General features: G+C 48.3%; 1 protein-coding gene across 4 annotated transcripts in view; it reads left to right on the top strand.

The window, feature by feature from the left end:
• The window catches only part of JADE2 (jade family PHD finger 2), an 874388-nt gene that overhangs the window by 588250 nt on the left and 273587 nt on the right, over positions 1-12551 (top strand). For all 4 annotated transcript variants that reach the window (XM_078653277.1, XM_078653280.1, XM_078653278.1 and 1 more), the window contains one exon: positions 4436-4603. In XM_078653277.1, the coding sequence (XP_078509403.1) occupies positions 4436-4603 (168 nt within the window). The remainder of the gene's footprint in view (positions 1-4435; positions 4604-12551) is intronic.

The following is a 12551-nucleotide window of genomic DNA, read 5'->3' as shown; positions in this document are numbered from 1 at the left end:
CAAGCTCCACCAAATCTCCTCTCTGAACCCGTTTGTATTCTGTTATCGCGGAAATGGCCTGTCCCCTGAGGACTGTTTTGTAGGCTTCCCAAAGGATTGAGGGCGAGTCCACCAATGCAACATTTTCCTCAAAGTAATGACGGGTAGCCTTCTTCAGGTCTTTACTAACGGACGGCACCTTCAAATACCCCGGATATATCGGATATATCCTTCTGCGGGTCGTCTCATGACTGGATAAGGACAGGATTAGAGGTGAATGATCCGATATGCCCCTCGGCTGTATCTGAACATCGTCGACAGTGAGTCGACCATTGCCTAGTGTGAGGAAATAATCAATTCTGGACAGGCTATTGTTTGTAGCGGAGTAATAGGTATACTGCTGCTCTTCCTGGTGTGTCAGGCGCCAGATATCGATCAAGCCCTGTGCCTCCAGAAAGCCACTGAATCTATTAACGCCAGTTATTTGCGGACGTGCGGGGAACCTGTCACGTGTGCTGTGTATGACCGCGTTAAAATCCCCCCCTACAATCAAATCGCCTTCCGGGAGTTCCAGTAGGAACCTGCCGAGGTCCGGTAATGCCACAGCATGTAGTGCTGGGGGGACATAGACCGATACCACGTTTAGCGTCCTGCCCTCCCATTGTCCGTGTATAGCAGCAAAGCAGCCCTGATCATCTATTTTGGTGGACTGAAGTATAAATTGTGAGGATGTTCTTAACAAAATACCCGTTCCGCGTGAGCCAGAGGTGAACTCTGCGTGTGCTACCATTTGATAACCCCGTCTATCCAATGCCCGTCGAGCACTGCCCGCTAGGTGTGTTTCTTGAAGAAGTACCAGGGCCGGGCCCAATCTCTTAATGCCCTGAAGGACCAGTCCCCTCTTTATTTTGTCCCCCAACCCTCTGACGTTCCAAGACATTATCTGGAGCGGCACCACCGGGGCCACTTGGTCCACTCCGCCTGGTGCGTTATTTCGTCTTGGGGCCATCATTATGCCATCTGAATGATTGTAGCCGTCCCTCCGTGAGTGACCCTCCCGGGGGGAAAACCCATGTCTGTTCGCGTGGACTGAGGCACCCCACCCGTAGTGTGTTAGGTGTCCGTGATGAGAGGAGCCCTTGTCGCTAAAGGACTTCATGGAGGTTGTATCAGGGTCTGGGCTGTGGTGATGGGTACGCATGGTGGGTGCCATCTCTAAGGCTTCACGTCGCTCCTTGATTACGTGTTCCAGGTTCGGCGTGGAGCCAGGCTCCTGGGGGCGACCCTCCCGTTTCCAACACCCTCGTCGACAGTCCCGAGCGGCACCCCCATTCAGTGCCAAGTCAGTGGATGTGTGGTGCACAGTTGTGAGTCCAGCAGACTCCATCCAGTCCAAGGCATCCTTTGTAGAGTCGAAAAAGTGTGTGTTCCCCACTGCCGGTACTTGGAGTTGGGTGGGGAAGAGGAGGCGGTATCATATGTCCAGTTCAGAGGCACCGCTTGACCGTGAGAAATTAGCTGCTCTGTCGCTGCAACGCTGTAGTGTAGTCGGGGAAAAGCATGACGGAAGAGTTTTCTGCTTTTATCTTTGGCAGCTTACGTGCGTTGCGTAGAATGGAATCACTGTCTCTGTAGTTGAGCAATCACTTGGGGTTAGCTCCAGGTGGTGGGCGGCGAGCCACCCAGTTCGATGACAAAGAAAGGAGAGAGCGCTGTGTCAGAGAGCAGAGCGCGGCTCCAGGACTCTGTGTATGTCATGTCATCTGAGACCTCCACAACGTCTGGGAGGCCCACCACACGTATGTTGTTTCTTCTTGAGCAGCCCTCCGCATCCTCTGCCCTGCATTTTAGTTTGTGCACGTGGTCTACCAGGGTGGCACCAAGGACACTGTTTCGCTTGTCGTCGGTTGCAGTTCAGCCAGCGTTTGTTGATCGGTTTGTACATTGTGTGTTACTTTGTGGTAGTCAGCGTGTACCAGATTGCATGCCAACTACACTAGGCCGAGCGCAGCATTGGCAAAAGATACTCCATTTTATCCATTGGGATGTGAAGTGGTGGGGGCTGCATCACCGAAATGGGCCTGCTTGAGTGCAATTCACAGAGGCTCCGCTTGACCTTGGGAAATTAGCTTCTCTGTCGCTGCAACGCTGTAGTGTAGTCGGGGAATAGCATGACGGAAGAGTTTTTTGCTTTTATCTTTGGCAGCTTACGTGCTTTGCGTAGAATGGAATCACTGTCTCTGTAGTTGAGCAACCGCCACAGGAAGTAGTAGGTGTCGCAGCACGAGCAGCCCAGAAGTGTTACAAAAGAATTGTCACCAGAGGTCGTGTGGAGGAGTCCTAGATTTTAGGGCCAGCTTGTAAACACTAAACCAGTCAATGACATCACAGGACAAGCAGCTCTGCTCCTCCGATAGGGCGCCCCGTGATTCTAGTGTCTTGCGGGACTGTATCTGTGCTGGACAGGCACGCCAGCTGCCTCCCCCCAGTACGTCTACCCCAGACTGTTTCACCTGTGCCTGTAGGTGCCCAGCGGTGTCATGGTTTGAGTGATCTTGGGCTGGTTTGTTTGCCTTCTCTGGGATCCCCTCAGTTGTTTAATCCGTGTGATGGGTGGCAATTGATGCCGTGCAGTAGGCCCCAGTACCCCACGGCTCAGCGACGACTCAGCCCTCCCAGGCAATCTCCTCTGCCAGGCAGGCCACGGACCCTACGGGTTCACAATATCAAGGCCCAGCCAAAGCTGGGCCCGCCAAACGCCCAGACTCTGCCAGGCAGTTAAGGGGTTCACCAAAGGCAGGGGCCCTGCATCAACATCCAAGGGGATTCCCCTGTCTTCACAGGCATCAGGGATTGCAGGAACAGCTTATCTGTGTTTCCAGGACCCAGCAACGCTAGGGCCCGCAGCATGTGTCTCCCCAGCTATTCTCCCTCAAGGCCACCCCCGATACTCTAATGGCAGCTGGTCCTGGACCTTAGAGCTATATTAACTAGGCCTGGAGTAGGCCTGAGGGTCCTCAGGCAGGTAACGGATGGTGTGATTTCATCTTCTGGCCCCTTGCCCGGTCTGCAGGATTGGCTGCCTGTCGCTTTCTGTATTATTGCCCCTCCCCCTCCCCCTCCCCCTGCGTGCGGAGTGGAGTGTCTTTCACGGGCAGCGTGTGGTGGGAGGGGGGGGGGGTTTAGAATAGCGCCAGCAGGTCTTGCGGCACCACCCAAACGCCACACCGTGACACCAGTCAAGTCAAGCTCTGCGGCCCGCCGCCACCCCAGGGGACAAACACGTTAGCAGGCAGAGGCTTCCTCAGGGTCCTGCCGTGTGCACTATTCACCACCTCACTTCCCATGCAGAGGTCTCCTTGAAAGGTGGGACTGGTGGTCTGGCAGAGCCTTTTTCGTGGTGCATCACTCTGGGCTCAGCGGTCGTGTTCGACCAGCCCCATATGGCAGATGGTCCCGACCAGGGCGTCCTCCCCGCTGTCTAGCGGCTTGTCAATAGCCCCAGCAGCCGCAGGACAGGTCCCGGAGCAGGATAAGCTGTATACGCATAGGTTCTGCAGATTTTACCGCTCGTCGCCATCTTGTAAAGTATGACTCCAGTATAAATGTAAATAAGCTTTATTGGCAACTCTGCCAGTACTTAACAGCAAGTACAACTCAATGCAGCAAAGCTCAAATCGAACTGTCATTCCCCAGAACACCCACAACCCTCAATTGCACATTACCTCATAGAGATGCAGGATGCATTCCAAATGTGGAATGCAGCAACACCACATAGGCAGTGTTGATGCTCAGTGGGGGACAGGAGAAAAGACGGATAAGGGGCAGCCCTGCAGAGCTGCATAAGCATGTCTGCCATCTTGGCCTGGCTAGCCATGCCCCCCTAAAACCGACAGAATCATGCGCTTCTTAGGGTGCAGAAAAGGAAAGAACAAGTTATTGATGTCAGCGTGCAGGCATAGCACTTACATGTGGTACTGCTTTATCATTTCCGGGGCTCTACGGAACGAACGAGGACCCGCAAAACACCACCTAGCGCCATGCGGGAGCAATGCTTTGAAAAATCTCCAGATCTGATCTGTTGCCTGGAGATATTCTGAGGTGAGGAATATGCAGTTGGATAAAATATCCACCCAAAAGAGCGTTACGAAAGGCGAGTAACTCTTTGGTATAGTTCAGGCTTGTACATAACCTTACATATGGCAAATTACTTTTAATTTAAAATTCACCCTTCCGGCCTATCTTTTACAAAGAACATGTGCATTTGAACGTTACTTTACTACTGTTTAAATTGGTATAGTTTAAAAGGTTGTGTATGCAGAAATCCAATATTTCTCAACTACTTATAATTAAATTGCTATTAGTAAAACTAAAAAAAAAACTTTTTGATTGATTATTCAATAATGCATTGAAAAAATAAAAAATACAGCCAATAAAGATTGCCTTTTGTTTGTAGGCTTGCTACGGAATCCTGAAAGTTCCCATTGGTAGTTGGCTTTGTCGCACTTGTGCCCTGGGAGTTCAGCCAAAATGTTTACTGTGCCCCAAAAGAGGAGGTGCTCTGAAACCCACAAGAAGTGGAACAAAGTGGGTCCATGTGAGCTGTGCCTTATGGATACCTGAAGTAAGATTTTTATTTGCACGTTTTTCAAAATGTGTGAGATAGTACTGAACTGTACTCCATGATCCATGCTTTTGGCATACACTGTTTTAGTTTATTATGTCAGTAATTAGTCCTTGTTTGGAAAAAATAGCTGGGTCAGCATTAGCTCACTGTGTTAGTGCAATTTTCTACTGAAGGATGTTGTAGTTGCATAATAAATAGGAGGGAGCGTCTCACGTTGGCAGGTAGTTTGAGGGGTGTGAAGACACATAGGGGCCCATTATGATGTCTGGCGGATTGCCCCCGCCAGGCTGGCGGAAAGGCATGCGGAAAGGTATGCGGTCTTCACTTTGGGGGCCCCCTGCGGGCCCCCAAATTGAAGATGGGGTGGGGGGTGCACACGGGGGGGGGGGGAGGTACCTGAGGTACCCCCTGCATTTGCATATACAATGCGGTAGGCACCGCGCGGTGCCTGCCGCATTGGTTATGCAAATGCATACATGCATTTATGGCATTGTGGCGGGCGGTGCAGAGAGCACCGCCCGCTACAATGTTATAAATGCAGGATACGGCCGCCACTGTGGTGGCCACATCCTAATACCACCCACGGGACCCCCGCCCTTATGGCGGGCGGTCCCAAGTCCCGATAGGATGACCCCCATAATCTTTATTTCAGGTGTTCCAAATGCTGAAATTTTGCACAGGTTTATGGGTATTAATAAGATAACAGTTCAATGGTGTGAGGAGGGACAATGCTTGAAATGCATCGCTCAGTTATTTGGAGTAAATACAGTAATGCAACACAGTAGAACAACAGCACATTGATCAGCACCTTGAAGCTTTTCTGGTACAGAGAGATAGGCCAAAATGCCATTTTCTTTAGCTCCCATTGAAGATGCATAATCATGCATTCATGATTCAAGGGCTCAGATTACAATCCTAGAACATAGCCTCTTTTTGTACTTGTAAATGCCTGTCTAAATAGAGTGCAGGGATATTCAAGCTGTTCACGTGTATTACAGGCACAGGCTTTTTTCCTATAATGCAGAACTGAGGACTTTTTCCATAACCATTTCTGTAATGGACTGAACAATGTAATCAGTAGACAAAAAGAAAGGCTTACCAATATTAAAGAACTTTCTTGACCAAAGCCCCCCCTCCCACCCCCCCACCCCCCCACCCCCATTACCTACCGTTTCTATTCTTTCACAGAAACCTATAGTTCTTCAGTTCATCTTCTGTGAACAAAACTTGAAACCAATTCCTGGAAATATAATTTCTCTCTGTAGTGAAAGGGGGAGCCCTTACTTTTTGAATACCCTCCCCACACAATCTAGTAAGATCTGTCTCCACCACTATATCTTTTTTTTAAAATATCTTTATTGAAAGTTTTTTAGTCAGCAGCATTCAGGCAAAGTAGAACAGCATTTAGTACATATTAGTAACGTGGAATGCATCATGTTGAGAATAAATCTGATACAAATTGTTACAGCTTTTCTTCATTTCTCTCGCCAGCAGTTCTGCCAAACTCAGCCCTGTCCAACCGACGGATGGGGGAGGGACAAATATCCTTCTGGGCATTCCATCTATCCCACAGCTGGTACCACTTCCCAGGACATCCTTTATTTCTATAGACGTCTTTTTCTGATATCATACACCAGTCCGTGTCTCTCTTCCACCCCTTCAGAGACTGCACCTCTCTGGCTCCCCATTTTTGGGCAATGTTTCGTTTAGCTAGGATCATACCCAGGGTAACCCATGTTTGCTCTATGCGGATCAGGTCAGTGGCCTCCCATAGCAGATATAGTTGAGGCGTTGGGTGAAACTCCCTCCCACACACACTCTACAGCTGGGAAATTATAGAATTTCTATATGTTTTGATGGCAGGGCACTCCCAAAGAATGTGATAGAACTTGCCCTCTTGTCTACAGAGCCTTGTGCACTTCGCATCGTCTCTCTTTCCTATTTTGGTCAGAGTGCCACAGACAGATAAGTTCTATGTAGTGTCGTAAACTGGATTAGGTTAAGTTTTAGTGTGATGGCTAACTCACGCGGGGAGGTCAGTGCTTCATCTTCTAGGTTTCCTAGATCCCTCTGCCAATGCTCTTGAAGACGCAAGAGAGGGTCCAAAATATTGTTGACAGTTTTTTGGTATGTCATGGAGATTGTTTGGCGGTCTATATGTTCAGATAAGAGCCTATCCTCCAGTGGGGAGGCCTCTGGCAAGACTTCTTTTTGTGGGATTGCGGTCTTCAGGGCATGACGTATTTGTAGATACCTAAATGTTCAGAACTATGTCTTTGATAGTTTCACATCCTCGAATGGTTCACCATTATTGGGCAAAGAGTCCCACAGCAATACTCCAACAGCAATAAAACTCAGTAACCTACTTTCATAATAGTGCCCATTTATTCACTTCATTGAAAATAACTCCAACTCCAACCTGTGAGGCGAAAGCCATCTGAACTCCACTCCTCCAGATGTGACAATACTTTGTTCGACCACCCATTTTGTATGAGATGCTTCCTCACTTCTCTCTGCCCTTATTTTGATAAGTGGCAAACCCAACCTCTTTCTCATTCTCTGGAATATTTCCTAATCCTCTGGTATCTTCTACTTCTTGCTGCTTCCTCCAAAAAGGCAAATGAATGGGGCCAATTGGACATGTCTAAATTTGCGATGCTTTCAGATGTGGTTCTGAGGAAGATGTGTTGTCTGCTGCAGTATGAAGTCTGATACACATCCTAAATTATGTGCTGAAGGGAAAGAGAAACACCTTAATTTACTGTTTAAATAGTTGATGACCTCACCCCAGCTTTCTGTGTCAGAAGCATGTACCATGTTTGCCCTACCAACACCGTTCACCACTCAGCTTCCCCCTGTCGGTGACCTTTGTGCCATTCCTGTCTCTGGTTTTACGGTTGACAACATTATATTTTCCATTGGCACAACCACCATTGACAACAAGGTTTTCAGCACTACCTTCTCAGATGTCAATGCTGAAACTGTCCCTTCTCTACAGGCTCAAGAACAGGAAGATGATGCTTACAGCTCCCTGGCTAGCTGCATATAAAATCCCTGGGTGATAATGATGGTCAAGACGCTGACAAGCAGGATTAACATGAAGATGTTAATTTTCAAGCTGACACAAATTACTGTGACCTAGCTGATCTAGTGGTTAACCTTACTATGGTATGTCTGGATGTTCAGAGCAGCCTGTGTACCTAGTTGTGATGTACTTCATTAGAGACCTACATACCATGATGGAAGACGTCTACTCACATTTTTTGAGCCGACATCTGCAAGGCCCCTGCCTCCTCAATAGCTAGCTCAATTGGTAGTTCTACCACCTCCATAACTGCAAATATTGCCACTGTGTCCATTACAAAGGCTTTCAGAGCAAATACCACCAAAGATACTGAAGCAAAAGAAGAGTATGAAGTGAAAAATCTACTCTGGAGGACAGTGAATGAAGCATTTCTATAGCACTGGGAAGGGAGGCTTCCCTGCCTCCGCCAGCAGACTTCCCTTCAGATGACCTAGTGAGATTCAACTCTTGACAGAGGGCATCAAGAAGTTTCACGCTTCCTGCTGCCACATGAGATCATTATTTCTTGTATCCACTGAAGAAAGTAGTTTGCTCCCTCTTGATTATTGATCTGATTTGGGAAGATTATTATTCAGAATACCAACACTTGCCTAGCAGCGGTTCCAAAAGTAATTTAAAAGTATTCAGCACCTTCCATACTCTCAACTGCGTCATCAAAAAGGAGCCATAGAGCCAATTGCGTATCACAGCTAAAAAAACAATGTTACTCAATGTTATTTCTGAAAACATGAAATTAGCGTCCTTTTACGACCTATGCTATTCAAACAATTACCTCTAAACACAGTTGTTTCAAATGGTAGCACGCCATGAGTTTCTGCAGCTGTTCCAGCCGTGGAGTTCTTGGCCTTTGGATCTACACAAAATGGCAAGCACTGGTGGCAGTGAAGGAAGAGGCAACAGATATTTCAATACCTTGATGATTGGTTGGTCAAGGGTATATTCTGGAACTCAGCAGAAAGATCAACAGATGCTTGCCTTTGTACTTTCCACGGATGGAGCTTAACTTTAAATGAACAGGAATTATCTTGGCAACCTTGCTCCTGGATCCAGTTTCTAGGACCAGTTCTGGGTACATAAATTGCTCATGTCTCACTGTAAGGTCAGACCTACAGGCTGTTGGTAACAGTTTGACAATTCAGACCAGAACAACATTTTTAAATGAGACAAGGTTTCATATTGTGACCCTACTGAGGGACTTATTAGCTTGGTTGGCCCAGAGGTGACCGGTGTAAAAAGGCTCCTTGTTCCAAGCACCAGTGTAATGTTCATCATGGTACAGATGCGTCATTGAAATTTTGATGTGCTTACTTGTAGGAACTGTCCACCAGAGGTCTTTGGAGCCTGCAGGAAGTTCAACTCTGCATGAACATGTTTCAGTTTGTCTCCATTAGTAGTGGCTTACAGGTGTTCTACTACATATTGACTGGACATCTGTTCTCACCAGGACAGACATGACCTCTATGTTATATATGCCTTCTCTGGGCCAATGGTCTCTACGTCTTGCAGATTTGTTTCATCTGCTCCTTTGGACCAGGAGCTGCTGGACCAATAGTTACGAAACCACTCCCAGCTCTTGTCCGAACATGCTGTTCCCCACCTTGAGCTCAGATTCTTTTGGTGCACAGAGATTGCTACTGATGGCTAAGTAGTCACCCCTGAACTCTCAGCCTCCCACCCTAGTGCATTTTCTGCTGACTGTTAATGCAGCTAGCGAATCCAGAGACCAGTCCCATGTACCACCCCCCCTCCCCAAAATGTACTGCTCGACCTTGTTCTGCTGCTGGTATTAATTTCCATCCTTATACTCCAGTAGGTCCTTCAAGGATGAACTATTTCCCTATGACTCCATCACGAAGGCCATCTTCATGCAAAAGTGACAGCTTGCTGGAGCTTCACTTACCCGGAAACAAGTGCTGGTGACCAAAATAACCAATATCCAACAAGCTGTTTGTGGTATCTCCCTCTTCATTCCCCCCCGGCGGCTCTGCTTACCTTGGTACTGCTCGCGGTGACATCACTCAGAATGTCACCGCGACCAGCGTTCGAAGGCGAGCGCCGGGGACACACTGAGGCGACATCGTACCTATAGGCTGTGGCTGAGGTCGCAGGTTCTCTGTACTTGTTTCAATAAACATTCTGTTCACTCACGTGACGGCTACGACTGTCATTTGAAGCCGTCACCACACTGGCGACGAGGGTGACCTCCTGCGACCTCAACACGCTGGTGAGAAACAGCTGACTCGAGCTTGCAGCCGGCCGTCTGGAAGTGCTTCGTGTTGCTGTGGAAACCCAGGCGGCAGCGCGGAGAGTGTGCAGCCCGGGGAAGAGGGAGAGAGAAGGAAGGATCGAAGCCCAGCAAAGTACTTGAAGGGGCGACCACGGGTCGGGTTTTGATCTTCATCTCCCTGAAGTAAAGGTAACGAGTGTCTGCCATCCCTGCGCGCATACGGAGGAACCTCCTTCATGCTCCCTGTGGCGAGAATTTAAAGCGGTGGACAGAGTGTGTGAGACGTCACTGGATGGCAGAGCCTCATCAGCTCATCAATCAGCGCTGCATGGTAGTGAAGGAAGGCGGGAGCGAGGCGCGCAATTCACGTATCCACCTCAGGAGTCGTTTGAAAGTTTGCCTCCAGCTGTAATTCTTCTGTAGGAACTGTACCTTCACTTACGTGACACTGCCACGCATAGGGAAAAGAAGTTTGTGTTGGTTGCTCAAGCGTAGGAGAAGCTGGCATTTCACCTGGAGAGGGCACGCTCTGCGCAGTGCAACGCGCGAAAGGACCTGGCGCATAGGTAGCTGCCTAAAATATTGAGTACCCTTCGGCAAGCTGTGAGGCTCAAGTGACTCAGACTGGCGTGTAACCGGTGTGCTACCACCTCTCCGTCAGGGAAGTCTCTTCTGCATCGGAAGCACACGCAGCTGGCGAGCGCACGTTTGGCTGCTCTTCTGTCACCTCTGACGGGGGTGTAAATAGGCACGGCAGGCGAGACGGATCATTACCTCACGTTATTGATACCCTGCATGTGCTTTGGCAGAGACATCAACTGGTTACATCGAGAACTGTTGGTGGTTTCAGCGGTGGGCAGTGGTTGTGAATGAAGGAGTTTTTGCCACCTCTATTGGAACAGTGCCGGCAGTAGGGAGATAACTTCGTGTTTTCACACCCTGAACTAGTGGTGACTCTTTATTTCTCTGCCTACATTTGGTCATGTGCTGAATACTCTCTGTTCCATGGTGCAAAGGCCGCACAGGATATATATGCAATTGTGTTATTATACTGCTGTTCAATATTTTCACTGAAAATTCAATGTCCCTTTCACCTATTCTTGTGGATGTGGACTCACAAGTACCTCTGTAGTTGGTTTTTCACAATTGTAAGTACAATATCCTTTTGATCCAGAGGGTTACATTGCCATAGCAAGTTAGTGGCTTTTAGTAGTGTTCCCTGATATACCTTCGTAGTACAGGCTTATTGTGCTCACCTATTACTCCTCAAGTCACACAAGGGGGTTAGTGCAGGCTTACAGGTTCTAAGCACACACTGAGACCGTTTGGCTTTAAACATGCAAAGTGTGACCCCTCCACCCTTTTTCTTAACCAACCCAGGTGACCCCACCATCCTATGGAAAAAATGGAAAAAAGTTTTTTTAAATTACGCTACTGTGTGTGGGCCTAACTTAGGGTTAGAGAGGAAGGTTGCTTTGTTAGCCTATTACCTGGGCGCAGAAGGGGAGGAAGTCCTAGATCATCTTCCGGATTTAGGGGCACAGGAGGCAAGAGGACTGAATGAGTTTGAAGTTAGCCTGAAGAAGTTAGATCTGCACTATCTCCCTAAGACTAGCACAATCATGGAGAGGTACCACTTTGGGAAGAGAGCACAGAAGGAAGGAGAGTCTATAGAAGATTTTGTGTCTGAATTGAGGAAATTGGCCGCCACGTGCAAGTTTGGGGGAGCGAGTGAAGAGAGGATTAGGGACCAGTTTGTCTTGACCTGTAGGATTGAACGAGTGCGTGAAGAGCTATGGCTTAAAGATGACCCGCCATTGAGAGAGGTCCTCATCATAGCCAAACAGGTAGAGCACATGTTGCAGTGCGTCAAGGAGATTAAGCAGGATGCAGGGGAGAAGAAGAATGATGACAAGACCAATGTCAGTGAGGTGGTGTCTGAATGTGAGACTGTGTCTGTAGTTAAGGGTCAGAAGGCTGTGAGTAAGGAACAGAAGGAAGGCAGGCCTGGAGGTTTATTCAAAGGTACCTGCTACAGGTGTGGTAAACAAGGGCACTTAGCCAACGACAGGGAGTGTCCCGCCCTCCGATTCACATGTAACAAGTGTGGTAAGAAAGGCCATTTTAAACAATACTGCAAGAGTGGGCAGGGGGCCAGTCGTCAGAGTAGAGACAGAACCAATGTGGTGTGCGACGAGTTTGTGGTGCAAGTGAAAGAGTTGAAGGCACCTGGACCCAGAAGCCCCATGTGTGCAGAAATTACCGCACAGGTTGACGAAGATCAAGTCTATAGTCCCAAAGACACCATAAGAGTAGGAGAGGTAGAGCTAGAAGCATTGTTTGACTCCTGTTCCAGGATAACTATTATTAATGCCAAGGAGTTCTCACGCGTGTCTAAGGGGAGGATAATGTTGAAGAGGTTAGACCTGAGGCCAGGAGGGTATGCGGGGCGCCCCATCTCCATGAAAGGGTACTTTCTGAGCAAAATTGAGTACAGGAATAGGTCTACCGTGTCTAAAGTATATGTATCCACTGTAGGAGACAACATTTTGGGGTGGCGAGCTCAGAAGGGTTTGGGTGTGTATCTCAATCCCAACAGCAATCCCCAGATTTTGATACAAGAAATAAAAGAA

Source organism: Lissotriton helveticus, chromosome 7 (genome assembly GCF_964261635.1).
Source record: "Lissotriton helveticus chromosome 7, aLisHel1.1, whole genome shotgun sequence".
NCBI classification, from domain to species: Eukaryota; Metazoa; Chordata; class Amphibia; order Caudata; family Salamandridae; genus Lissotriton; species Lissotriton helveticus.
This window is presented reverse-complemented; position numbering and strand designations above follow the sequence as displayed.